The following is a 27089-nucleotide window of genomic DNA, read 5'->3' on the forward strand; positions in this document are numbered from 1 at the left end:
GAGAGGGAGGGAGAGAGAGGGAGAGAGAGGGAGAGAGAGGGAGAGAGAGGGAGAGATTGATTGGTTGATTGATTGGTTTTATTTAAGCCATAGTCAAGACTTTAGGCTATTTGTGAATTAACAATATAAAATGTAAAACAAGACATAAACAAATATATAAACAAAAGTATAAAGTCGCAGTGAAATCGCTGCCAATGTGCAATTAGGAGCAAATAAACATTGAAAATATTAGCAAGCGAGTGAAATACACATGGCAGCGACTGAAAACATGTGCTTGGACTCGCTCGTAGGCGAGCAACGAATGATCAAGCATAAAAACTATAAATGAGATGAAAAGTATAACGTACACTGCAAACCAAGAACTAACTAAACTTAAATAATAATAAGTATAGTGAATGTAGAGTGTGTAAAATTGCTGCGGATGTCCATTAAATATACACTGAGTTGACACCCTCAAACTAAATCGCGCTCAAGCGGTAGGACTCAGAACCGAACACAGCTCAAGCGAGAAAAGATGGTCATGGAGCTTACTCTTAAACACGGAGATGGACGATGACGACACAATATCGGTAGGAAGCAAGTTCCACAAATAAATGCCAGCAAGGTGGAAGGACCTATGATACGTCTCGGTTCTGTGGATAGGAACATGAAGAGTGTGTGGTTGTGCCAAACGTGACGATCTTTTGATTAAGGAATCAGGACTAGTGAAAATTTCAGAGAGATACCTGGGAGACAAATCATGAGAAATCTTGAACATTTCTATCCCAAGAAAGTATAATCGTCTATTTTTGACCGACAGCCACCCCAGTCGATGTCGGTAGGGCGTGATGTGTTCATCTCGCCTTAAATTAAAAATAAAACGAATCGCGCAGTTAATGAGTCTCTGAAGCTTGGTGTTAAGCTCGTCTGTGACGTCGTTATAAACGAGAGAACAATAGTCCAACAAGGGCCAAATCAAAGAGGTCACAAGTTTTACACGTAGATTAAATGATAAAGAGTTCTTATGGAATTTTAGTTTATGCAGCGTAAAGTGAACCCTCTTGGAGATATGTGAGACATGGCTTTGCCAAGATAGATCGGAGCTCATGATAACTCTCAGGTTTCGCGTCTCGGTAACAAATGGAATGGAAGTGCCATTGACAGAAATGAGAGGTAGGTCACTGAGTTCTATTTGCCGAACATAACGCCTACTACCAAGTATCAAAACCTAGGATTTGCTGAGATTGAGAGTCAATCCATTACTTGTAGCAAACTCGGAAATAACCCCAACATCATGCGACACCAACTGCAAAGCCCCATTCAGTTGACTAAGGAGACATCTGCGATAGATCTGCGTATCGTCGGCAAATATCATGCGCTCAGTAAACCTGAGGAAGGCGCCAATGTCATTAATGAATAGGGAGAAAAGAAGCGGTCCCAGAACGGATCCCTGCGGAACACCAGTAGTGACATACAGCCAATCGGAGAACTCTCCCTCCAGATCGACAACGGCTTGAGAGCGACCTGTGAGGTACGAATAGATTAATTTAAGGGCCAGATCAGAAAACCCCAATTTCCTTAGTTTAGTCAGCAGTAGAAGATGACTGACAGTATCAAAAGCCTTACTGAAATCAAAAAGGACGAGAATCAGTACCTCACCTACATCAACGCCACTCTTAATATCGTGAAGTAATCGAAGAAGGGCTGACTGAGTAGAGAAACCCTTGCGCTATCCAGATTGTCGATCGTCGAGTATATGATTAGAATTGATAAAATTCACGATTTGACTATGTAAAATTTTCTCAAACAGTTTAGAGAGCTCACAGAGGTTAGCTATAGGTCTGGTGTCCGAAAAGGAGGCAGGTGTTTTTACTTTAGACAGTGGGCGCAATATGGCGCGTTTCCACAGGATAGGGAAATGACCCAGTTTGAGACAACAGTTAAAAAATGATGTAAGGAGATTGCCAATATGGGGCAAGGCCAAGGCAATGACATACAGTGGTAACTGATCACAACCCGAGGAGAAAGAAACAGAAGAGGAAGACATTAAGAAGCATAAATTGTCATAAGTTATTTGGGAGAAGCTAAAAAGTGGTTCATCAGGCACTATGGACAAAATAATATCGGAAAATTGTGATTGAGAACAAGAAGGAAAACAATTGGAGATGGATGCATAATGGGCGTTCAGAAGATCACGAGAAAAAAAGTTAAGTGGTGAAGAGAGAAGTGATTCTATAAGACCCAGATTGGCTAGCTCACGCCATATTCTTGAGGGATCAGAAATAGTACTCAATCTCTCCATATTAAAGCGTTCCTTGGCTCTTCTCAAGTCGAGCGTGAGATTGTTCCTGAAGAGCCTATACATATGAAAGTCGAGAATGTTGCCAGATCTTCGCGTGATATTATAAAGTCGGTTGCGATGCCGAATTTTGGAAGCAAGAGCATCAGTAAGCCAAGGCGCCGACGGACGAGTTACACGAAAAGTATGAATGGGAGCGTGTAGGTCTAAGCTAGCTGTGATATCATTAGTAATGGTATTAAGGAAGCCATCTAAGTCCGACTCACCAAGACTCATTTGGCCAAAATCATGAGGGAAAGACGAAGACAACATGGAGGTGAGGGTTCCAATAAATCTTTGCTCGTCGAACTTTTTGTAGCTACGTCGAACTAGAGTACGATTCGCAAGGGACGGAACTTCGAATGAATAAGTTAATTCAATAAGATCGTGACCGTTTATAAAGGGAGCATCCGACTTGCGAAACAATGAGACTTTATCCAAGTTATCGACTATAAAAACATCCAACCATGAGTCACAAGAACGAGTATGAAAAGTCGCCCGCGACTCAACAATATTGAGCGATAATTGCGAGACCATGCCTTTAAGGTGATCAGATTCATATGATGAAGCAAGGAGATTACAGTTTAAATCACCAGTAATAATAATGTTTTTATAACAATGCATAAATGAAGTGAGGGTGTCAACATATTGATCGAAGTTTTTACCTCTCGGTCTACGATACATAGAGGTAAGTAAGAGAGGCTCACGTGTGCCGTCCCGAATATCAAGAATGAGGTATTCTGGAGCATTCGAGAAGGCAGAAGGCGATGACGCCAGAACACGCGCCCTCAGCGATTCATGTATATAGCAAGCCACACCACCTCCCTCCCTGTCCGCACGCAACAAGTAGTATCCAGCAATTCGCACCAAGTCGTCTGAAATGTGTGAGTGAAGCCAAGTCTCGGAAATTGAAATAATGTGAAAGAAGTTAGACACCAAGAAGGTTTGAATTGACTCGAGATGGGCAGGAAGAGAGGAGGCATTGAAGCAAGCAATCTTTAGGTGACCAGACGAAACAGTAGAAACGACATCCGCGACGGCAGGTCAATGAAGCTCCGCCAGATCAGCCTCAGAGACTATCAAGATAGGAGGCAGACCTTGGTCCTTACGGACGAAAATCCGTCCATCCCTGCTCCACACGTGCTTAAAAGATAACTGTCGTGCCCTGGCACGCGTCTGACGCAACACCTTGTAAGTCTCAGACGGAAGCAATTCGTTGACATAAATATTGCCAGGGATACTGGACGCGAAAACATCACTTATTGTAAGACGGCGCTTGCCGCGCATTATTTTGATAATGTGGTCACGAATTTCGCACGACTTAAGTGCCACTATCACAGATTTTCTTCGACCAGAAGCATCAGCCTGATCGATGGCCGAAATGGACCCCGACGCGGTATCGAGCGTCACTGACGCATCACGCTTCGCTACGTCACGAGTCTCCAGAACGTCCGAAACAAGCTGAGGCACTCCAAGTGCGTGAAAAACACTCTTTACAAGCTCGCCGGATGTTGCAGCGAAAGAACATGGAATGCCCGAGATAATAATATCGGACGTTCGGGGGACCCGCGGTGCAGCAAACGACTCGCCGTCAACGTTCTGGGAACCCAGGTGCCTCACGCTCCGAGCCTCCAACGCGGCAATCCAGAGAGAGGGAGAGAGGGAGAGAGGGAGAGAGGGAGAGAGCTGTCGAAACTACAAGCGTGGACAAGTGGATGTTTGGAAAAATTTTAGAGCGTATAGGGAAACTACACTATAAGAAACTAGATGATGGACGAATTTGAAAAAGACATCAATCAGATGCGCGTAATTGGCAAAAAGACGCCAGTAAAGCTAAATGATAATGTAGCTTTTAACACGTCCGATCTAGACTATTCATTAGTCGGTGCTACACTTCCAGTAGAGGAAAGAGTTAGAGATAACGTCGAGGAAGCGAATCACCGAATACCAGAAGCAGCAAGAACATCGCCTTCTCCACAAGCGTTGCCAACATAATCGGAAAATCCTTCTGAATGCGAAATTGATCTGATAGAAACCACTAAGACAACTTGCGAGACGACGAAGGCCACACAAGTTGCTTACACGTTTCGGAGATTATGAAGTTAATCTGAGAAGAAAGTTACATCGATATAAATTTTCTCTTTTTTTGTTTCGCAGAAAATTCTATTATGTTCTAAGAAGACTGCATTTTCCCTTTTTCGTGAATTACTATGTTTATTTTCTTTTACAATAAAGCATATAGGCTCTCTAGATTAATACAATGTGAATAGGTGAGGCAATTAGAGCCAAGCGCGGTAGTCAAAGCGCAAAACAATTTAAAAGTAATAAATAGATATATTAACGAACGTTTCGACACATTTTTCGTGTCCTCTTCAGCGTTAAAAGTTACATAGTCAAAAACGAAGATTTACAGAAAGTCGAGTATAAGGCGTAGTCATCGACAAATAAAGTATAAAGGACGCAGTCCAAGAATAAAATTAAATCAGGATGTACCATAGTCGAAAGCCCGACATGCCGGTGTGCAATCGCTCCACATCCATCTCATCCTCGAATAATCTCGCCAGGTTGAAAGACCAAGTGGGTGAAAGATTCGAACCATGCCTGTACCATTAACGAAGTCACGATGTGGCAAGGGCGTAAATTATCTATGTTGATTAGATGACTAATGAATTTACTTACGGAGCAACTGCAGACCAGAATATCGCACCGCGAAAGCGACAAACGCCTCACATTGTAACGAGCTAACCGTTCGACGCGTCGCGAGTGAGTGAAGCATCGGTAGGAAGGTTAACACAATATACACCGAGGGAGGGGATAGATTGTCGTATACAGTCGTTCTAAATTTTTGACAGTCTCTCGATCACACTTAGATACGTGTCAGGCAGACCCTCAGCATCAGTCTGCAAATTCAACCCTTTCGCCTGCCTTTTTATACATATCATCTCAGAAACTGAACGTTTATAATAATAGGATTCGTGGTCTAAAATTTCAACGTTCTTCCAATCGAAATCGTGATTACATTCTACTCTATGCTCGGTTATGACAGAATGATTCGGAGTATTCCAATTAATATGATTACGATGCTCCCTAATTCTAGTTTGCAATTGCCTACTAGTTTGGCCCACGTAAGAAGCATCGCAATCATTACAATTAATCTTATATACTACGTTACATTTATTAGACCGTGGAAGACTATCCTTCTGCGCCTTGATGAATGTGCGCATCTTATTTAGGCTGTTATACGACAGTCTCACGTTCAATTCCCTTATGGCGTTCTTAAATTTTTCTGTAATCGTCGGGATGTACGGTAAAGTGAAAAAAGGAGCAACCTCCTCTTCATTCCGTCTCACATTAGTATTCGAGTCTCTGTTAAATAAAAACTTAAGACGCTCGCGCAAGATCCCATAGATGAATTCCAGTGGGTAACAATTATTAAGTAAGATTCCAATGACCAGACTGAGATTCTTAGCATGCAAGGACGGGTGCGATAACAAAAATGCTCTATCTATTAAGCCTATGGCCGTCCCTCTTTTTTGGCATACCGGATGCTGCGACATAAAATTTAGATACCTGCCAGAAAAAGTTGGTTTATGGAACCAATCAAATGTTAGCCTATTGTTGTTCAATATCATCGTGATCTCCAAAAAATTTAACTTATCATCTTCACCGATTTCTATGGTGAATTTCAGCCTAGGATGGAAGGAATTAAAAACATCTAAGGTATGCTGCAGCAAAGTCGACGGTGCCGCCAGTGTTATGTCGTCAATGTATCTTTTATAAAAAGGTAAAAGGTATAAAAGGTACAGGCATGGTTCGAATCTTTCACCCACTTGGTCTTTCAACCTGGCGAGATTATTCGAGGATGAGATGGATGTGGAGCGATTGCACACCGGCATGTCGGGCTTTCGACTATGGTACATCCTGATTTAATTTTATTCTTGGACTGCGTCCTTTATACTTTATTTGTCGATGACTACGCCTTATACTCGACTTTCTGTAAATCTTCGTTTTTGACTATGTAACTTTTAACGCTGAAGAGGACACGAAAAATGTGTCGAAACGTTCGTTAATATATCTATTTATTACTTTTAAATTGTTTTGCGCTTTGACTACCGCGCTTGGCTCTAATTGCCTCACCTATTCACATTGTATTTATTTTCATTTCTTACAAGTGCGCCGCGTAGCCATCAAAAACGTTTACACTCGTTTATGTTTCCTTTTTTCTTTAGCGGAGAGGGTGTTATGTGCGCTTTTCATTATTTAAACCAGCCGCGTTCCACTGTATATATAATGCTAGTTCTTTTCTGAGCGCGGGGATTCCCCTCCTGAGAAAGGGCGCGGTATTTGTGAACGGATGTTGCTTTTCGCTCGTCTCTTTCGGCAGACGTTCACAATAATTTTTTTGAAACCGGTTTCCAAAAAATCGGTAACGAAAAATTATACACTTTTTATAGCAATTCCCGGGAAATTCTACCCCTACTTCACATACAATTCTTTGAGATTCGGTCAATTAATTCCCGAGAAATTGGAAAAATTTCGGTACCGGCTTCCAAAAAGATCGGTAACGAAAAATTATACATTTTATAGCAATCCCCGGGAAATTCTACCCCTACTTCATATACAATTCTTTGAGATTCGGTCAATTAATTCCCGAGAAATTGGAAAAATTTCGGTACCGGCTTCCAAAAAGATCGGTAACAAAAAATTATACACTTTATGGCACTCCCCGGAAAATTCTACCCCTATTTCATATACTTTTTGTAAAAATTCGGTCCAATTAATTCCCGAAAAATTGGAAAAAATTCTAATACCGGGGAAAATTCTACCCCTATTTCATATACTTTTGGTAAAAATTCGATCCAATTAATTCCCGAAAAATTGGAAAAATTTCTAATACCGGCTTCCAAAAAGATCGGTAACGAAAAATTATACACTTTATGGCAATCCCCGGGAAATTCTACCCCTACTTCATGTACAATTCTTTGAGATACGGTCAATTATTTCCGGAAAAATTGGAAAAATTAGAAAAACCGGTTTCCAGAAAATTGGTAACAAAAAACTATACACATCATGGCACTCCCCGGGAAATTCTACCCCTATTTCATATATTTTTGGTAAAAATTCGGTCCACTAACGAATGAGTAGTTCGCGGACAGACGGACGGACGGACGGACGGACAAACAGTCGGGTTTTATATAATAGTATGATATATATAGTAATATATATTGGTAGGTACTTATATATATAGATATTAGTACTTATATATGTATATATATATATACATAAATTTAAGAGAGGAAAATATAACTTAAAGTGGAGAAAAAATTGTCTGCGAAGAAAAAACTAAGAACAAAAAGGGTTTAGGATCGAAGCGATCTAGACTAAAAAAAAATAAACATAAAAACTAAAATTCGTAAATGTAATGTATAGAAATCTCCGTTCTGGCCAATATGCTTTTCTATCTAAAAAAAGTCTTACATTAAAAACCTTTACTTTAGCATAATAGTATATAAATTTAATATTTAAATGCATGACAATAATTATACATATATTAACTATATCGAGAAAAAAATGGTAGTTTATAATGTTCTCTTTTTACTCTTATTAAATTTATATTAGCTATGCATGTTCAAGCGGCCAAATCACGATCGAACAACAACAGAGGGATATTGGATTAAAATAAAAACAATTTATTAAATAAACAATACACACGGTTAACACTGTACTTAGTCTTCTTCGGAACGGATTACTATGAAAGAAGAAGATAAATATCAAAAAACATGATAATGTTTAAGTTAACATACTAAAACGTTAAACATTAGTCTAGACTAAAACATTAAACAATCTCCTAATAATATAAACAAAATAAACAATAATAATCTAAATTGAATCACAAATATAAAAACGCCGGAATAATCGAATGAAATCATGACAAGATATATTTATATTGAGAAGTGGTAAACTCTTCCGTCAGGAAGAGAATGTAAAAAATTATTAAGGGGGTAGGTATTCTGATTTCAAAGATCTTTAAAATAGATATTTTTCAGGAATTTTTTATAGGGAAACGAAGAAAGTGAATAACGTTAAATTTTGCATGTTCTCTTCACCTTATTTTAAAAATTTATTTTTATTTTTTAAGTAACAAAAACGCTCTTCTTTTCTATATTATAGGTATTCTGGTCACTAGAAGGTATAAATGACAGACGGTGTAAATAATTCTAGCTGTTCTAGGTATCTGAAACGCAAAAAGCTAAAATTTTCTTATTTAGAAGAAGTATATGTGGCTATCGTCTGAACTAGAACAAAACCAATATTTCCATTCTAGGCGGCCTTTTTATCAAAAATATAATCAATATTAAATAAACCATTTACGGTCCGAGCTTGGATTTTATAGTAGCCTAATAATATTTTTTATATACTATATTCTGTTGTTATAACGACAGTATATGCAACAACCCCCGGGACGGGATACGAAGAAATTCTCATCAGACTAAGAAAACGTATCACTTTATTACGCTGACTCTCTCTCGTCAAGGTTCGCACGTACAGTAAAAGGGGCGACGCTTGTCGCAAGCCGGCGATATCGCGGAACGCGAGAAAAGCGCGAGGTGAGGGAAATTGGACTTTGCTCCCTCGCGCCCGACTACCGAAACTGAGCTCTACGCATACTCACACGCATACGCTCATCTATAGCATTGCACGGGAAGCAAAAAATAATTCTCAACATATTCATATATTTTTTCCAACCTTAATAAACTACGCGCCGACTAACTTGTTAGACTTACAACACAGCTCCTGTTGGAGTAGCAAAATCCCCTCTAATTAAATCAATTTAAATAATAGTAAAGAATTTACTACTCCAACAGGAGCTGTGTTGTAAGTCTGACAAGTTAGTCGGCGCGCAGTTTATTAAGGTTGGAAAAAATATACGTGTAGTACACAAAAATATTATTAGGCTATTAAGATCCAAGCTCGGACCGTAAACGGCTTATTTAATATTGATTGATTGTATATAACGGTCATAAAACGGTCTTATTTCTCTTATATTATTAAAAATATTATAGCTTTTTTCAAAATTTTGTTAGTATTTTATTAAAAGAAAAAAACTAATAAACGTATAATGTTTATTCTATTTCAGACAATAGCCACACTTATTCTGAATAAGAAAATTTTTGGTTTTTGGGTTTCTGATACCTATAGAACAGCTAGAATCATTTACTCCGTCTGTCATTTGCACCTTTTAGTGATCAGGATATAACATAGAAAAGAAGAGCATTTTTCTTACTAAAAAATAAAAATATATTCTTAAAATAAGGTTAAAGAACATGCGAAGTTTCGTTATTCGCTTTCTTTGTTCCCTTATAAAAAATTCCTATGTATGAAAAATACCTATTTTTAAGACCTTTCAAACCAGAATACGCCCTTAATTTATTATTTGTTATTAATATATTGTTATTAATTATATACATATAAGTATTAGAAAGTATATGGTATAAAATAATTTCAATATTCAAATTATTGTAATAATAAATTATTGTAATAATAATAAAGAAAAAAATCAATTATTTACATTTTCTTCTGTGTGTGTATGTGTGATGTTATTGACAATAGTTTCTTTGCACGTTTACATTTCTTTTGCAGATTTTTTACACGCTCAATTTTCACAAGTGTGATGTCAAATATAGACAAGATTTTTTAAATCTGTTATAAGCGTTATTTCGAATGCAAGATTTCAATAATCAAACGTTTTTAATAATCAAACATTTTCAAACTGCAAACGAGGGGCAAGCAATATCATCCACAGCATGTAGCCTTAAAATACTACGATCTTTTCTAGCAGCACTAGCGTATAATTTGTCCGCCGACATTACGAATTTCTTCTGCAGCAACGCATAAAATGTTGAACAGTTTTCTCGAATGGTTGTAACAACGTCTGTATGTCCTTGCATTATTAATTCGTTAAGGTATTGCTCACATTCTCATTCTAAAATAATAATTCTATTAAAAAAAGTTTATTCTTCTTTAAAGAAAATACTGTCTTAAATGTTCTTCTTTCAAAAAATTTTGACAGACTTGGAAGAAAGATTTTATATATAGAGACAGAAACTGATCTTAACTTTTAAAATATATTTCAAATTTTTTAAATGCATTTAATGTGCGTGTAAGTATGAAAATGCAATTTGTCTTTCTAAATGTGATAAATATTATTTTTTAAAAGCTTAATGACGATAATAATCAACGGCAAGACGTTTGTGTGTGATAAAAAATTTACAACATAGAAATACACAAATGTATATAATTATATGTAAAATATGTCTGTTTAATTAATAACCCAGATAGCAAAGAGAATTCCAAAAGAATTCGACATGAATTCGTAGTTTCCAAAATGAATTTCTCAATGAATCCCATTTCTGTCCGAAATGAATTCGTAAGTGATTCTTTACGAATTCGAAGTTATGTCAGCATTTACGAGTTCTCTTGTAAATTCCAAATGATGTCTGAAAAACGGAAAAGTATTCCTTAAAGAGTTCGAAAAGAGTTTAAAAGGATTCGAAAGAGTTCAAATAGAGTTCTAAAAGAGGTCGAAAGTTCAAATAGAGTTATAAAAGAGTTCTAAATGAGTTTTAAAGGGACTGCAAAGGCTCGATAAGAACTCTTGCGCTGTTCAGGGCCATTTTGAAAAGAGTTCTGTGAGAGTCCTTGCTCTAATCCATAAAAGAATCGCATTGAGCCCGTTTAGCACATGCTAACAGTTGCAAGTTGTTTAATGTTTCTAGTGGTTTACTTTTCCGATTGGGCTACAAAAATGGTCTTAACCAGATCGAAAAACTGAACCACTAGAAACACTGAACAGCTTTGCAACTGTTGGCACCTGATGAACGCGCCCATCGCTATTCCTCGATCTCTGTACGAAATAGAAATGTAAGTTAAAGTGTATTATAACAGAAAAGACTTAACGGTAAGCATATGCTTCAACGTCAGATGTATTATGTTATAATAGTTATATCAGAAGTTAAACATTATTAATATTTTAATACAGTATTTTCTATCATAATACATTTTACCTTACGGTTAAGTTCCGTATTTCCGTTTTCTTTATTGTATACTTTGAAGGCGTAAAGGAGTAACTTTTCGCGGGCTTCTATAATATATTGAATCACCATGGACAATATCTCCTGAAACGTAACTCCTCGCGTCCCGAATATACATAATTAAAAAATCTCGCATTTTTTAATGATCAGTTTTTATTATTTCATATATTCAAAAGTTATATAGTTATATAGAAGTTATATAGAAACGACGAATTTATATAAAGTTATGAGTATACAAAATTTGTACAAACTTATACAAAGTATACAAAACTTATTATTTATTGAACTTATTATAAACTTATATAATATATGAACTATATATATGAACTTATTATGAATTTACTTAGTGTACAACTTATAAAAACTAGTAAAACTTATAGAAACTTATCGCATTTAGTTATAGAAACTTATCGCAATTAGTTATCGCATCCTGTCCGTTGCATGTTGCAACCACGATTTAATGGTTTCTTTGATGCTCGTTCTGGTCGCATCTGTTTGCTTGGAAATAGTTTCTGCAACAAAAAAAAGTGCTTAATAAGACACGTTTATATAAGCAAGTTTTGAATTATATTTCGATTTTCAAGAAACTCACTGATAATCAATCGACAAATTACAGTTGAACTGAACTTCAGTGCTTTACGCTGCCCAGACCAGGAGTAAATTTTCGCCAGTGAATCAGTCATGACATGCCTCAACACCGCCCTCGTAAATTTCGATGCGTTTGCCCCGCCTACCAGTTGTATGTCGCGAATCTAAAAACAGAGATTATGCATGTATGTATGTATATATGTATGGATGTATGTACGTACGTATGTATATATATGTAGGGGAGACCGGGGCTAGACCGTTAGTTTTTTTTCGGTGCCGATTTTTAACAACAAAATAAATAATTGTAGTTAAATGTGGTATACCACTGTAAAGAGTGAACCTTTAGCTACAAAATTTATACAGGAAATTTTTATCTACGTCGCTTTGTTTAACCGGTATAGAGCAAAAACGACAACGGTGCAAAAATTGAAATCTCAAAAATGCCGGGGTTGAACCGCCACCCCCTCCGGGGTTAATCCATTATACTACATTTTCAATACATATACGTACATCTAATCCTGAAAAATGATAGGATACATTTTAATAATTGTTTTTTAAGAGAAAAATATAAAAATTTATTAAAAATTTTTATGCGAAACATTAAAAAATAATTGTTTTACCTATTCCATAAAACAATTTAGGCACGTGAATACAGAGGTTAACCAAATCGTAAACTCCCCAACGGCACGTCACATTGTCAACGCGGGCAACCACGGGGAACACGCGTGACGGCGTTCCGGTGCCATAGGATCAGCGCGGACCCTCGAGCAACCTAACCAAGCCGCGTTTCTCGCGGGTGAGCGATAAATAGCGACAGGGGGGTTAGAAAAGCTCGCGGTGGAGCGCGACCATTTTACCGACTCGACGGCGTCCTCGCGCCGACGACGACGACGACGGCCACGACCACCACCACGACGACGACGACGACGACGACGGACCACCACCGACACCACCACCACTACAACGGCGGCGACAATGACACCGAGACGATGCGGCGAACGCTAGACGATGCGGTCGCACGCGCGACTGTCACTGACACAACGACCAAGAACGACGATCTACCGCGCGCGCGGCATGTCAACTCTCGCGCGGAAATCGCGGGATCTCAGAGCCGTGCCGTGTCTCGCCGTACCTCGCCGACGTGCCGTGAGCGCGAGCGATCTCGAAAACAACGGTCCGCCATCTTTTCGGTCGGCCAAAACACCCGTTTTGCGACGATACGTGCGTACCATTTCCCTCCTACACAAACTGACGCACGTGCAAGGGAAGACAGAATCACGCCGCTCGAGGGAAACCTAACCTGAAATCGCCGTGAGCTGAAGTCGTGCGCCCGTCGCGCCACAGTGACGAGACTAGCGGACCAGCCCCGGGTGCTTACTAGCGGATAAGCCCCAAACATAAGTTTCAGGTTTGATCGCCCACGAAAAATTAGACATTAACGATAATGAAAAAACTACACTGGATTCGTGTTCAGCATGCATTACTCTTTATAATCACGTACCTCAAGATTTAGAGAGCAAATATTATTGCAGATATTACAATATTTCCACGCGCAGAAAATTTCACTTTCACCTTCCGAAAACACGTTTGCCCTCGTAAAAATCATAACACGGCAGGTAACCTGCCGAAACTCCGTTGGTCACATGGGTACCATAAGCAGCGTTTACAATGTTAATAGCGAGTACGCACAATATACAGGTTCCGAGATATTTGATTTGGCGGATTTACTCCGTTAGCGGTCTAGCCCCGGTCTCCCCTATATATATGTATATATATATATATATATATATACAATATATATAATCAGAAAATGTGATAGCATATGTCTATACTTGTACATATAAAACAATGCAAACTTACAAATTGACTTCGAACATCAGCAGACTGTGACAGATTCGCATCAAAATTCTCGAATTCCCTGTAATTTTCCAGTGAAAATTCTGGTAAAAGATTCTGCTCTTCCTGCGGCAGTGGCCTGCCATGATCTTGCAAATTGATCAGATGATTCAATTTTGATTCCATCTGTTTATAATATTTTAGGAACTGTCCCACAGTCATCGGTTCTGAAGTAGATGTACATATTTTTATCAACAAATGCGAGGTGGATATTTATTTATGGATATTATTTGTATTTTATTTTACCGAGTATTTTTATATAATCATAGACAATATAAAACATGTAAAATTGAACCCATGGCGATCAAAAGGGGATATCGGAAGTTATTCGTGTACCAGAGAACAAAAAAGGTATACATTAATGACGATAATGTAGCTATCGGTTGAATTATAACAGCATATTTGTTCGAAAAGTATTTTTGCTCATTTCTTTTTTATATTTTCAAATACATATGAAAAATGAAACTCTACTGTAAGACTCATTGGTATGTTTTGATTAGTATCGATATACTTAAAATAAGATACAACAATTGTGTCAACTTAATTCTTTTCCATTCTTTTTTAATTCCTTTCAATCTCATTTCATTTGTTGGGATAAGAAGTAGATGTTGAATTAAACCATCGTATATATATAAAAAATATACTGGAAAAATCATAATAAAAATAACATTTTCGAACAAATTCATTACTATGCTGCTAAGAAGATAATTTAACTCACCGTTAATTTCTGATGAGTATTGTGCATCTTCTCCCATCTCTCCTTCACCAAATCGAGTTCTGAGAGTACATTCTCCTTCTCGCGTTGCATCTTAGCTATCTGATTTTGTTGGAATTCTATCCTCTCGTGCATCTTCTCCATCTCCTCCTGGAAGCTATCTCGTTCCTTTTGTAGTCGCTGCATTATGACCTAATGAACAATCATGACACGAGTCGAATCATTATTAAACTTAAATCTCACAATCATTTACTTTTGCCTAATTGTGCTTACCTGAGCTTTCTCGTATTTGTCCTGCAGTCGATCCACATCAAGTTGAATTGCCTCGCGTTCTTTCTGCATTCTCGCTGACTGTCCTAACGCTTTGTTAAGCTGGCTCTGCAGATTGTCGAAGTCGTAGATCTGTTTTTCTCTCTCCATTTGCATCTACAACAATTATTGTGTATCGTATGTTAAACTTTAACAAATCAGTGAATATATAATATATGCATAAATTAATAAGAGCAGCAATAGCTTATAAAAAGGATTAAAATTGCTGTCATTTATTTCACAACTCATTTATATACGTTAAATAATTCAGGACATAAAATATATACGTTTCACAGATAATAAAGGTACTTATAGCAATAAACTGTCTGTTTACACGATACTTTTGATTTTTTCGAGATTACTCACTCTACGAACTTCCGTCTGACTTATCGAGCTTCTCCTGTAGCTTGTCAACCTCGCTCTGTGTCTTGTCCAATAAATTCTGCAGCTTGTCTTGCTGAAGTTGCGCCTTGCCGAGGGTGGCCTGTGTGCGCTCGAGTTCTTCTTGCGATTTTTCGAGCTCGCCAACCGCCTTGTCCCTCTCGGAATGAAGACGGGCCACGGACGCCTGTGCTCGGTCATACTCTTCCCGCAGACTCTCCTGTTCGCCTTGAGCATTCTCTAGCCTGGCCTTAAGCCTGTACACCTCGCCCTGACTCTTTTCCACCTTAGAAAAAAAAAAAATTTTGCTGATGCCTTGTAAATTCAATCGATTTAATTTCAGACTATTGAACGCATTTCTGCAGTCAATCGAACATACTGCAATGACAATTTCTCTTTATATTATAAATTCTGCTATTTCTTTAAGAATCCTTAAAAATATCACAGGTGCGATAAAAATCACGAGTGAAAAATGCATTTTTATGTTGCAATACTGAATTATAGCACATTGTGGAAATAATGAAAGTTTATGCATACTTCCAACATTGTTGAGAAATGCTTTTTTCACGCGTACGCTTTACAGAGTAAACTCCTCAATTACGGAGAAATTACTAAAACGAGAAAATTTCGAAACACGTTCGACGTTGGATCCGAACGCGTTCGCATTCAGACATCTGAACAGACATCCTGAAGTCTATAAGAATTCGAACACGCGAATTCTTATAGAATTAAATTCGATTACTTGTGCTATCTGGGAACACAGCCACACAAAAAAAATTATTTTCTGGCCTGGGGGTCAGACCATGTTTATTATAGGTTTTTGGGGTCGCTGAAACTGAATCCGAAGTCCATTTTACCCCATCACGTCCGGTTTTTGACATAACCTTGAAAAATCTTATAATCCAAGCCCAATTAGCCCGTTATACCTAATATATTGAACCTCATAATCTCTTAACCCCATAACCATTCGACCCTTTCACCCCTTGACCCCATAACCTCTTTACCCTATAACCTAAAATTGCAATAACCACATAATCTTAAAAATTATAAATAACGAATAACAAATAACAGGTAGATAGAATTTTAGTCATTCACTTTTTTTGAACTATAACGGGTTCTTTTTTGATCAAATGATCTGTGCAATGGGTTCCGTTTGCGCTTTCCATCATATTTATCTGTGTCTCTCTTCAGCATCCAACAGAAATCCGCCATCATATTTTCGTCCCATCTTCCTTGGTAATGAGTTTCCGTTATCTTCATATCTTGGTTCGCCTTGCTCTTCGCTAAAGTCCCCAAGATTGTCGGGAAATTTATCAAGATGGGAGTGCAGAAAATGTAATTTCAAATTCATAAGACATCCAAGCGTTCGAAAGTCTGTAATCATTTTTGCAACGATTTGTTTGTATTCAGGACTTTTCGTATTTCCCAAAAAGTTCTGGGCCACTGCTTTAAAACTAAGCCAGGCTTTTTTTTCCAATCGATTCATTGTACTAACGAAGGTAGTATCTCTAAACATAGTTCTGATTTGTGGTCCATCGAATATTCCTTCTTTCAATTTAGCCTCAGATAGTTTAGGGAATTTTTTTACGAGGTATTGGAAACATTGTCCAGTTTTATCAAGAGCTTTTACAAACTGTTTCATTAGTCCCAGCTTTATGTGGAGCGGAGGAATCAGAATTTTCGATGGATTTACTAAAGACTCATGAATGATGTTACATGTACCAGGTGTGAACGATGATCTTGTTGGCCATTCTTTATTTTTATAATGATTTGCACGATCTCTACTGTCCCACAAGCATAAATAGCAAGGATGTTTTGTGAATCCAGACTGTTGTCCAAGCAAAATTGTTAATATTTTTAGATCGCCACAAATCTGCCATTGATGAGTATCGTAGTTTATTTTTTGCAAAAGCACTCCTATATTTTCATATTTTTCCTGCATGACAGTAGAGTGGGCTAAAGAAATTGGAGCATATACATTTGTATTGTGGAGTAAAACAGCCTTTATACTTCGCTTAGAAGAATCTATGAAAAGTCTCCAATCTTTAGCATCATAGCAATTCGCTTTCAATTCATTGATAAGACCTTTTACATCAGTGCAAAATACTAGCGATGAATCTTCATCTTTCATGAAGTATTTGCGGAATTGTGAATCTCTATTTCGGTAAACAGATACTTTCGTTTTGGGTTCTAAAAGATTTTTTCTCTTCAAAAATGAAGCTAATAACTCTGAACCGTCTTTAGGTAAGCCTAAATCTCGCACAAGATCATTTAATTCAAACTGTGATACCAAGGATGGAACAGACGATTTTTTGGTGATTGGAGCAGTCATCATCACTCTCAGTTTTAGACTCATTAGCAGACTCTTCATCAATTTCCATCGCTTTGTTATCTTCAAGTACACGACCAAAATTAGTTTTGCCATTCTTTTGTGCAGCAAAAATTGAGGTTATTACTGATGTAACACTGATGTAAACAATTTTGTTTTTATTTTTAGCGTTGAAACCCTTTATTTGATTGCAACAAAAGAAACAATCTTCTTTACAGCGAGGATGTTTCCAAATCGTTGGAATAGAGTACTTGATATACTCTCTATTCTTATCTTTTTTCCAACGATTCAGCATCTTTCTGCAATTATTGCAGATGATGTCAGGAACCCACTTGTTTATCCCCAGCTTATCCATTTCCAAACCAAAAATTTCCTTGAAAGTTTCACGAATATCGTCATCGATGTTTTTCCGCAAAGAGCTTATTTCGAACTTGGGGCAAATATAACAAAAGACGTTATGATCTGAATCACAGTTATGTGATTGCGAGACGACTTCGCCCTTTTTTCTTGTAGTATTCAACTCTACATTGGCCAAGTCACCAACCAATGTAGAGCTGCGGTTGCATGATGACGACGCCTGCGGGCCCGCATTCTCACCCTGACCAGCCGCCGATTCTGGGTATCCGAATCCCTGTCTCGTTAAACGTTTTCCACCTGTGCCTGCCATGACGGCATCAACGCCGTAATCCAGGGACTCAGCCGGATAACGGAATTGCTCCGTTGCCCGCCGTCACCGCGTGGAGGTGCCCTGGATGCAGACACAGGCGAGACACTGCTGTAGATATGGAGGTAGCTCTATGCGGAAAAATATAAAACAATGTGTCGAAATATCCTCGTTATATGTAGTAGATCATTTATTTTGTTGGAATGATACAAAAGATTTCAGTACACTAGTCTCTCACTCAAAAATGACTGATCTTATGCGAGATGAGTCTTGTAGAAATGCTGGGCCATGATAGATTGCGCTATGAGAGTTATGTGGTTATTAGAATTTATGGTTATAAGATTTAGGGGTTGAGTTCAAGGTGTTATGGGTTTAAGGGCTCGAATGGTTATAGGGTTAAGAGATTATGAGGTTTAATATATTAGGTATAACGGGCTAATTGGGCTTGCATTATAAGATTTTTCAAGGTTATGTCAAAAACCTGACGTGATGGGGTAAAATGGACTTCGGATTCGGTTTCAGCGACCCTAAAAACATATAATAAACATGGTCTGACCCCCAGGCCAGAAAATAATTTTTTTTGTGTGGCTGTGTAATATTCACGATGTTTAGAAAGACAAATTGGATTTTCATATTCACACGCGCATTAAATGCATTAAAGAAATTTAAAATATATTTTAAAAGTTAAGATAAGCTTCTGTCTCTATATGCAAAATCTTTCTTCCAAATTTATCAAAATTTTTTGAACAAAGAACATTTGAAACTTTTCTGTACATACATAGTATGCTTTCTTTAAAGAAGAATAAACATTTCTTAATTGGATTATTATTTTATGAATAAGAATGTGAGGGATACCTTAACGAATTAACCCATCGAGGCCACACTGGGTGGTGGCCACCCAGACAGAAATTCAGGCCCGATATTTTTAAGATAGGCTTTAAAATAAGTTCCTCCACCTAGGATCCCTAGTTCGAGTCCCTTTCTCGAAGATCCGTACAGTAGAAAGGCTTTAAGCCATGTCAGTTATGTTTGGTAAACATTTTAAAATTATTTATGGGTGGTGACCACCCAGGTGTGACCTCGGTGTATATTTCTTTTCGCGACCAAAAATTACAACATTTTTGTTCATCGAGCACATTCGGGTTTTGCACCATACATATTTTTGAACAACACCCTTAAGGATGTTTCATGAATTTTTACGTGCACATTTAATTAGAATTATGAGACTGAATTCGTCTGGGTGTCGACCACCCAGGTGACCGGGGTGTATTAAAAAAAGAGGTGTGGCCTCGGAGGGTTAATGATGCAAGGGCATACAGGGTGCCACTACCCCCATCCGCCACCCCCCATGCTGCGAGCAGCGGCGGGCGCATGGCTGTCCCCGACCACGCGCCCGCCCCCCGGGCGGGGAAGGGAGGAAATTCCATCACCGAGGTGACGGGTCCTTCCCCTCCCCGCACCGTCACGAAGAGGGCAGGTGGGGCCGGGACTTCAGGAGTGTTCCACCCCCGGAGTCCCGCCACCCACCCATCGCGGGCCGGGAGGAGCGCTTGTGGTGGAGACTCCGTGGAAAATCCACCCGAGCTCCCCCCGAGCCGCAACCTCCACCGACTTGCTCGGTACAAATATCGGCGGTGGGGGGACGGGCCCTAGAAAGAGCTCCTCCCTCCGTTGCCGCTCCTCCCTGCTTTCCTCTGCGCGAGCTTATCAGCCCGCTTTATTTTAATTTATGACGCCCTCCCCCTTCCAAGGAAGGGGAAGGGCCGCCCGGGGAAATGAGGGGGGTTGCCACCCCCGTCGGAGGGTGACCCCTCACCCCCAGGCGTTGTTTTACTCCCTTGCTCACTCCTACGCTCCGTCTAATGCCGCGGCCGGGGCACCTATTCGAGGTCCGCGTTGTCTCCGCCGTCTGACCGGCGGTCGTGGTCTTGGTGCCCCGTCCCCTTCCTCTTTGCTACTGTCAGCTGGAGGGGGGTCTGCTTCCCCCCTCCGAATCCTTTCGCTCTTCTCCTTCTGCGACATCACTGTTTCGCGGAAGGAGACGAACGCCCTCCAGTTTTCGTCTGCTTGTCGCACCCCCTCGACCGTCGCAGCGATGACGGCCGGGGGAGAGATCCTCCCCGATGCTTGCCCGGAGGACACGGCGCTCATTTTCCCACGCTGGGAAGTGTTTCAGCGTGTGTTGCGCCGTGTCTGCCTCCTCCGGGCAATGGTGGCAGCGCGTGGTGCGCTTTTTCCCGATACGGCACAGGTAATCACCGAAGCATCCGTGCCCGGTGATCACCTGCGCCGCGTGGAACGTAAGCCCTCTTTTCTTACGCTCCACCCACCCCTCAAGTACCGGCTGGATGGCCTCTCGTACCCTCCTCCCCCAATTGGGGGTTTGCCAGGAATTCTTTCCATTTTTGGAGGAGGGTCTTGTCGGCTTCGAGCTTCAGCACCCTCCTTGCCCTTGGCGGGACTACCCCCAGCCTTGCCCTGATCGCCTTCACCCTTTCGTACACGTTTGCGTACGACTCCGCGATCAGGTTGACCGGGGGAATCCCGGCAAGAGTGGTCGCCCCCACGTGCGAGACGGTCCTATAGGCTCTGGCGGCCCTGTTCGCTATGACACGTTGGCCCGCCGCCATCTGCCTGCTAAGGTGGGCCTTGTTGCCCACCTTTTCCCACCAAATCGATGCCGTATAAAGCAGCACCGATTGGACTGCCGCCGCTGGCCCCGCCAATATTTGTCAGTAACCGTGCCAAGTTATTGGCAACCATCATCGCTCTCGGGGCCACGCGAGCAACGTGCTCGCCGAAACTCCTTTGGCCATCCAGCCACATTCCCAGATATCTCAAATGAGGGGTGGTCGGAACTTCGATCCCTCCTATTCGGAGGCTGAGCTCCTCCGGAGGCGGCCCCGACGCCTTGCGATCATAAAATATTGTCGCCTGCGTCTTTTGTGGGGCCACCTTCAGGCCCAGCCTCATACCTTAAAATTCCACGTTTCGATCGTGAATGATAAAGGGTAGGTACAAATAAACAGCATACAATGTAGTAAATAATGAAGACTTATTGATTTATTAATTTAGACAATTTTTTAGCCGTTTGCTATTCGTTGATACTTTAAAAACAGAGCGTTTTATTTTCAGGCTTTTGTAGCCTGTTTTGCATTTAGGTACAACGATGGTTTTTGCCATCATTTCAAATCTGACAGAACACACAACGCGTACACGGTGACGAACTTATTTAGTCCGTAGGTGGGTTTGTTAATCTCAAAGAGCCGAAAGCCAGCTATCCGACGCAATGAAGAGTATATAATAGCTGTTACGTGTTGGCACTATCAAACCAACATCTCTCGATAGCAGCGACACCAAAAAATGACTTCGATATTGGAGTCATCCCCACCACTGAAATTCTATCGAGTTGCGAGACCTGTATGTAAGACCGTGTAGACGGACGACCGTAGTCGGATGAGCCGCGAGTAGAATCCTCCTCAGGTCTAGAACGGGCATAAGGGCCGGTTGTTCCAATCTGTTGGTAAAATAACTAACAGTTAAATCATATGTCTATCCTTGTTTAGTTTGAAGGAAAAACAAAGACACATATGATTTAATTATTAGTTAGATTATCAACAGGTTGGAACAACCGGCCTTAATTCCCGTTAGAATTCCTTTAGAGTTAGGACACCGTCCGCCATTAACAGGGAATTATGCGAACGAGAGAGACAGCCTCCTCACTTTCATACTTCTCACGGGATGTTGTGCTTTGTCTCACTCCCACTTATATTTTTAGTTTATAGAGTTAGGTCACCGCGTGATGACGCTTGATTGGTCCGCATTAACAGGGGAGAAGTTAGTGGGAGTGAGACAAAGCACAATATCTCGTGAGAAGTACGAGAGTGGGGAGCCTGTCTCTCTCGATCGTTCGCATAATTCCCTGTTAATGGCGGACGGTGTCCTAACTCTTACTAAAGGAACTCTTAGGCCGGTATTCATAGTCGGATCTTATTTCAAGGCCGTCTTAAGTAATGTCTTAAGATGCTAATACGGTCATTTTATTGGCTGGACGGAGTCTTAAAAACTGCCTTTGACCGGACTTATGACGATCTTAAATATAAGATCTGACTATGAATACCGGCCTTAAAGGCCTGTGCCCACGATGCTAGAAATTGGTCCGAGTTTTCGATTCAAGTTCTCGAATAGAAGTAGTTGTACTTTGATGATTATATATAGTGTTATAGTCGAAAAATGTGGGGTCGAGAGCTGAATATGAACCCGGGCCCGTGGAATATCCCAAGTAGCAAAATGACGTCATAATGACGGTAAATTTTGGTCACAAAATGACCAATCAGACGTCCTAAATAAGTCTCGTGAGACCCGAAAATGACGTCGATATGTCACATCCACACGACGTCATTTTCTGACGTCTTATTGACGGCAAAAATAGGTTCAATGTACGACATATCGGTTTCTAGAAATGTTTTTTATGAAATTAAAATGTTAAAATGTCCACTTGATAAACGTTTATAAAAAAAACGTTCTTTTTTTTTATCTAGGAAAAAAACGCTTTTTTAACTGTTTCTTTACATATATCATGTGCGTATAGCCGCTCTCTCAAGGCAGTCACCCATCCTAGTACAGTACCGCGCCCGTGTTGCTTGACTTCGATGATCCAGTGGACAGTGACGATCTTCTGACCCTGATACTTCCTTATTAACTGTACTTGTCTATAACAGGTACATCTTTAAAATGTTCAAAAATCTTGTAATGATATCTTCTTGGTAGCTATAACACTGCATGAAAAATAGTTATCATAAAACTATAATCACACGCAACTACATCCACTTATACCATAAATTCACCACTTCAATCATAAAGTTGCGAAACAAACATATTGTAGTTAATTTTGTGGTTTTTATTTTATTATTACTTTATTATACAATATTAAGAAGTAAAAATAGTTATATTACAAAAAGATCTTATTTGAACGACTTTAAAACGTCTTTAAAATGACGTCTTTAGATGGTCTAAAAAATGACATCTTATAAACGTCCATTATTAGTTGCCGACGTCATAGACCAAAAATGACTAAAAACAGATGTCATTATGTCGTCTTCTGACGTCACTTTGCTACTTGGGATAAATCCTCTTTTCTCTATTTATCAAAGATTTATGAAAGTTATATACATTTCCATTGTCCAACGTCACATTGACCATCATTGACTAGCTATTTATAAAGTAATAATGTTGGCAAAAAGGAATTGAATCGGTATGAACCTAGTAAATAGTACCAACAAATGGGACGTGCTGCATTTTTTCATTCAAACTTTCTATTCGAGTTTTGCATCCAAGTTCAGTGTGTCCACGATTCAAGTTTCAGTAATTTTCCCTCGGTCCGAGAACTTGGACTTGGACCAAGTTCTACCCTTACAGAAAAAACACTCAAAAAACACTCAAAAAGACACTCAAAATAACATTCAATTTGAGGATTATTTCGGACACCCAACTTCAGAGTGACACTCAAATTGAGTGTTGATTTGAGTGCCAGTCTTAACTTAATTGAGAGTAAACTTCAGTGTTATTTTCAACTTAAGAGTTAATTTGAATGTTACTCTTAAATTGAGAGTAACATTCAAATTAATTCTCAAGTTAAGAGTAACACTTAAGTTAACACTCAGCTTGAGGTGAACACTGAAGTTTACTCTAATCTGAAGTGGTTGTTACACTAAAGTTTAGGGTAACAACCCAATAAAAATAACTTAGTCAAAGTGATGTCAAATTATCGTCAGATGTCAAAAAGAGTGATCAAAATGCTGGCAAAATGATGGCAATATTATTGCAACATGTCCCATATCTTGATGGTGATTTTGGCTGTCATTTCGATATCCGTTTTATGTCAAAGTAAATAATTCCCTCTACAGGAATAAATGTAAGACTAAAACTAAATTATATTGAATAGGAGACAAAATAAAGACAGAAATATTCATAAGGTTTTTAATTCAGATTTAAACTTTGTTCTTAAAGTTATATGATAATTTATAAAATCACATGGTAGGTTAAACGTAAACCAACTTAGTTAACGAAACTGCATAACCGCATAGCTTCGTTAACTATCTTTCAATCAAAATACAATAAAAAATTACACATATACATATACATTTTAGGCATCAGAATCTAGATACTCATTAATTCTCCTCCTATGCAGTTTTGTTAACTAACACCCTCCAATCAAAATATAATAAAAAACTACAAATATATTTCAAATACATAAGTACTGAAAACTCATTTACTTAAATTTTTCACTATCACATTGTAACTTTCTATTCATTAGGTACAGAAAATCCATATATCAAGCATTCAATGTAATTTTTGGGAAACAATTATATTCAATTGCAGTTACTTATTAATAAAGCCATAGAATTAGAATAATAAACGCTCAGCAATTATATATGCTTTGGAGATGTCCATAATCTTCGAAGTATTTAGACATTTAGATAATACGCGCGCTATCGCTATTGCGTCATTCTAATCTTATTTTACATACATCTAATAAGCGATGAAAATAGAATGGTGCAATAGCACTAATAGCAAGCTCCCCGAACGCACCCGAAATACAATTAAACGACGAATACATTACTATATCCACTTACCATGTGGAAAACACCGGTTAACCTAACTTAACCTCAATCACAATGTGCTACCAAATTAGTATGAAAAAAGCAAGGAATATTACAGACAATTCAAACTTATTAGTCTTCTATCCATGTCGATCCAATATGTTGTTATCCTTTTCAGTTTGTTGCGCACTACACGAAACTTTACACTTTTGATGGCTCCTGCACAGGACACAGAAACGATTGCCGCACGTCAAGAAGCGCCGCTACGGTAGCCATTCAATGGTTGAATGGCTACTGCGTCCGAGACTGCGTCGCTTCTTGCGGCGCAGCAAACGTTTCCACATTCTGTATGCAGGAAGTATCATATATCTTATATTGTACTATATATAAGCTGAATATGCAATTCAATGTACTTTTAACATATGACATATGTTTATTATTTAATATTTTTTAGTATTTTTTATATCATTAAGTATTATTTTATCAATATGTTTTGTTTTAACATATTTTAATATTTTTTTCTGTTGGTACAAATAATTATTGTGGAGCATTGTAATAAACATATTACTGTTAAAAAACATTATTAATTTCTAGTTTACTTAAAAAAGAAGTATTTAAAGTATATTTTCAATTTAAGAAGAGATTTTATTATGCAACCACAATCCTATCTAAAAAAAGGCATGTTAAATCGATACTCGCATCTCTCGAAGTTTTCTCGAAAGTCTCGATGTTTATTGTTGACTCTTTTCCGCGATGCTGATTGGTTCTGTCGCTGCGCTAACTTCGTGAGCGGCTGTCATAGCGTAGTTTTGACAGTTGTGTATCTGTTGCTAAATAGCGCGCGCGTAGCGCGCGTCTGTGATGTCTAGTATTCTAAATTTACTGCATTTACTTAAAATCATTTTTAAGCAATGCTCAAATATTTGCAAGCGTTTATACTGAACATTTCAGCGTTAATATTCAATCATGAGAGTTAACACTCAAGTAACTCTTGAGAATACTCAATTTTCAGAATAACACTCAAAGGTTTAGGGTTTACACTCATCTATTGAGTGTCATACCCAAGTGTTGAGAGTAAACTTTTAGGGCCACTTCGATCAAGCTCCGATTAACTTAATTGTTGATTAGTCTATTGGAAATGACCAATCGCATTTGCTCATTAAGCAAATTGATAAAATGCGATTGGTCATTTCCAGTGAACTAATCAATGATTAAGTTAATCAAAGTTTCCCTTAAGTCGAAGTGGCCCTTAAATATTCAGTATTTATACTCAAACTTAAGTGTGAACACTCAGTCATTGAGTGTACACATTCAATATTTTAATCAATACACTCAATTTGAGTATAAACTCTCAATCTTTGGGTGTGCACACTTAATGTTTGAGTATAAACACTCAAGATTTGAGTGTATACACCAAAATTTCAGAGTAAACTCCCAAAATTGAGTATTAACACTCAATATTTGAGTGTTTTTCCCGTAAGGGATAGTGTCATGGACACAGGCCTTAAATCCCGTGAGACAAAATTTAAGCGCAACCTTGCGGAGTATTAGTAAACTACATTTTGGCTCGGCATTCAGTCGCACGTTTTGAAAATTCCTCCATGCCAGTTCAGCTACCTTCTCTCTATTCTTCATGGCAATCATGGCCCCAGCCTATTTATCCGAATGTACATTATTTCTTTAAAATGACAAAATTTAATTCCCTAATTGTTAGGTGTTGTCAAACTACTAAACTCATAATCTACCAAAAATTCCGGAACGGCCAATTATCTCACAATCAGAAAGTATTGGTTTATTGAAAAAATGTTTTACATAAAAATTAAAAAGTGGTAAAAATGACAAAAAGTTAAAAAAAACAATGACCAGAAGGCTTATGTTACTTATCTCAGAAACTGTTACAGGATTACTTTTCTTGCATAAAAAATTTATTGCAGTGAAATACCAAAATTTCAGAATACAATTTACTCCAACAAGCGTCGTTGCAAATTAACACGATTTAAGCGGAAATTTTAAAATGTCCAAATGTGCTCCACTCTTTTCTACTTATTTTCGACAATTAGTTAATATTTAATATTAACTTAATGACTTAACTTAAATCATAAATTTATATTATAGGAGGCGTAATATCATCAGATGAGAAAGAAGTTTCTCTGGAAACAATTGAAAGGGCTGTCTGTTGTATGGAATTGAAAGATG

At 38.6% G+C, this 27089-nt stretch overlaps 1 protein-coding gene and 2 long non-coding RNA genes across 4 annotated transcripts; 1 reads left to right on the forward strand and 2 right to left on the reverse strand.

Annotated features, from left to right (window-relative positions):
* Positions 1-44: 44 nt before the first annotated feature.
* Positions 45-27089, forward strand: LOC139777681 (uncharacterized). Of its 2 annotated transcripts, none has more exons than XR_011719411.1 (3): positions 45-1152; positions 1249-1510; positions 27009-27087. It is a non-coding gene; the product is annotated as an uncharacterized lncRNA (long non-coding RNA). The 2 variants fall into 2 exon arrangements; XR_011719410.1 differs by lacking the exons at positions 45-1152; positions 1249-1510 and adding exons at positions 12099-12182; positions 12639-12793 and having other exon boundaries at positions 27009-27089.
* Positions 4632-5075, reverse strand: LOC139777680 (uncharacterized). Its single transcript, XR_011719408.1, has 2 exons — positions 4997-5075; positions 4632-4918 (listed from the first exon to the last, which is right to left on the reverse strand). It is a non-coding gene; the product is annotated as an uncharacterized lncRNA (long non-coding RNA).
* On the reverse strand, positions 11671-16062 carry LOC139777679 (uncharacterized). The gene is made up of 7 exons (XM_071715236.1): positions 15836-16062; positions 15284-15584; positions 14882-15034; positions 14612-14800; positions 13858-14060; positions 12002-12161; positions 11671-11921 (listed from the first exon to the last, which is right to left on the reverse strand). Exons 2-5 carry the CDS (start codon positions 15533-15535, stop codon positions 14052-14054), a joined length of 603 nt encoding a protein of 200 aa, XP_071571337.1. The 5' UTR covers positions 15536-15584; positions 15836-16062; the 3' UTR covers positions 11671-11921; positions 12002-12161; positions 13858-14051.

Source organism: Temnothorax nylanderi, unplaced genomic scaffold, assembly GCF_030848795.1.
Source record: "Temnothorax nylanderi isolate EJ_2023f unplaced genomic scaffold, tnyl_v1.0 TNYL_tig0157_pilon, whole genome shotgun sequence".
NCBI classification, from domain to species: domain Eukaryota; kingdom Metazoa; phylum Arthropoda; class Insecta; order Hymenoptera; family Formicidae; genus Temnothorax; species Temnothorax nylanderi.

Coding starts and splice junctions, on each gene's coding strand:
- LOC139777679 (XM_071715236.1), bottom strand. CDS start 15,535: ATGCTCAAGGCGAACAGGAGAGTCTGCGGGAAGAGTATGACCGAGCAC. Junction 15,035..15,283: donor GTCAGACGGAAGTTCGTAGA/GTGAGTAATCTC, acceptor TAATTGTTGTAG/ATGCAAATGGAGAGAGAAAA. Junction 14,801..14,881: donor ACAAATACGAGAAAGCTCAG/GTAAGCACAATT, acceptor ATTGTTCATTAG/GTCATAATGCAGCGACTACA.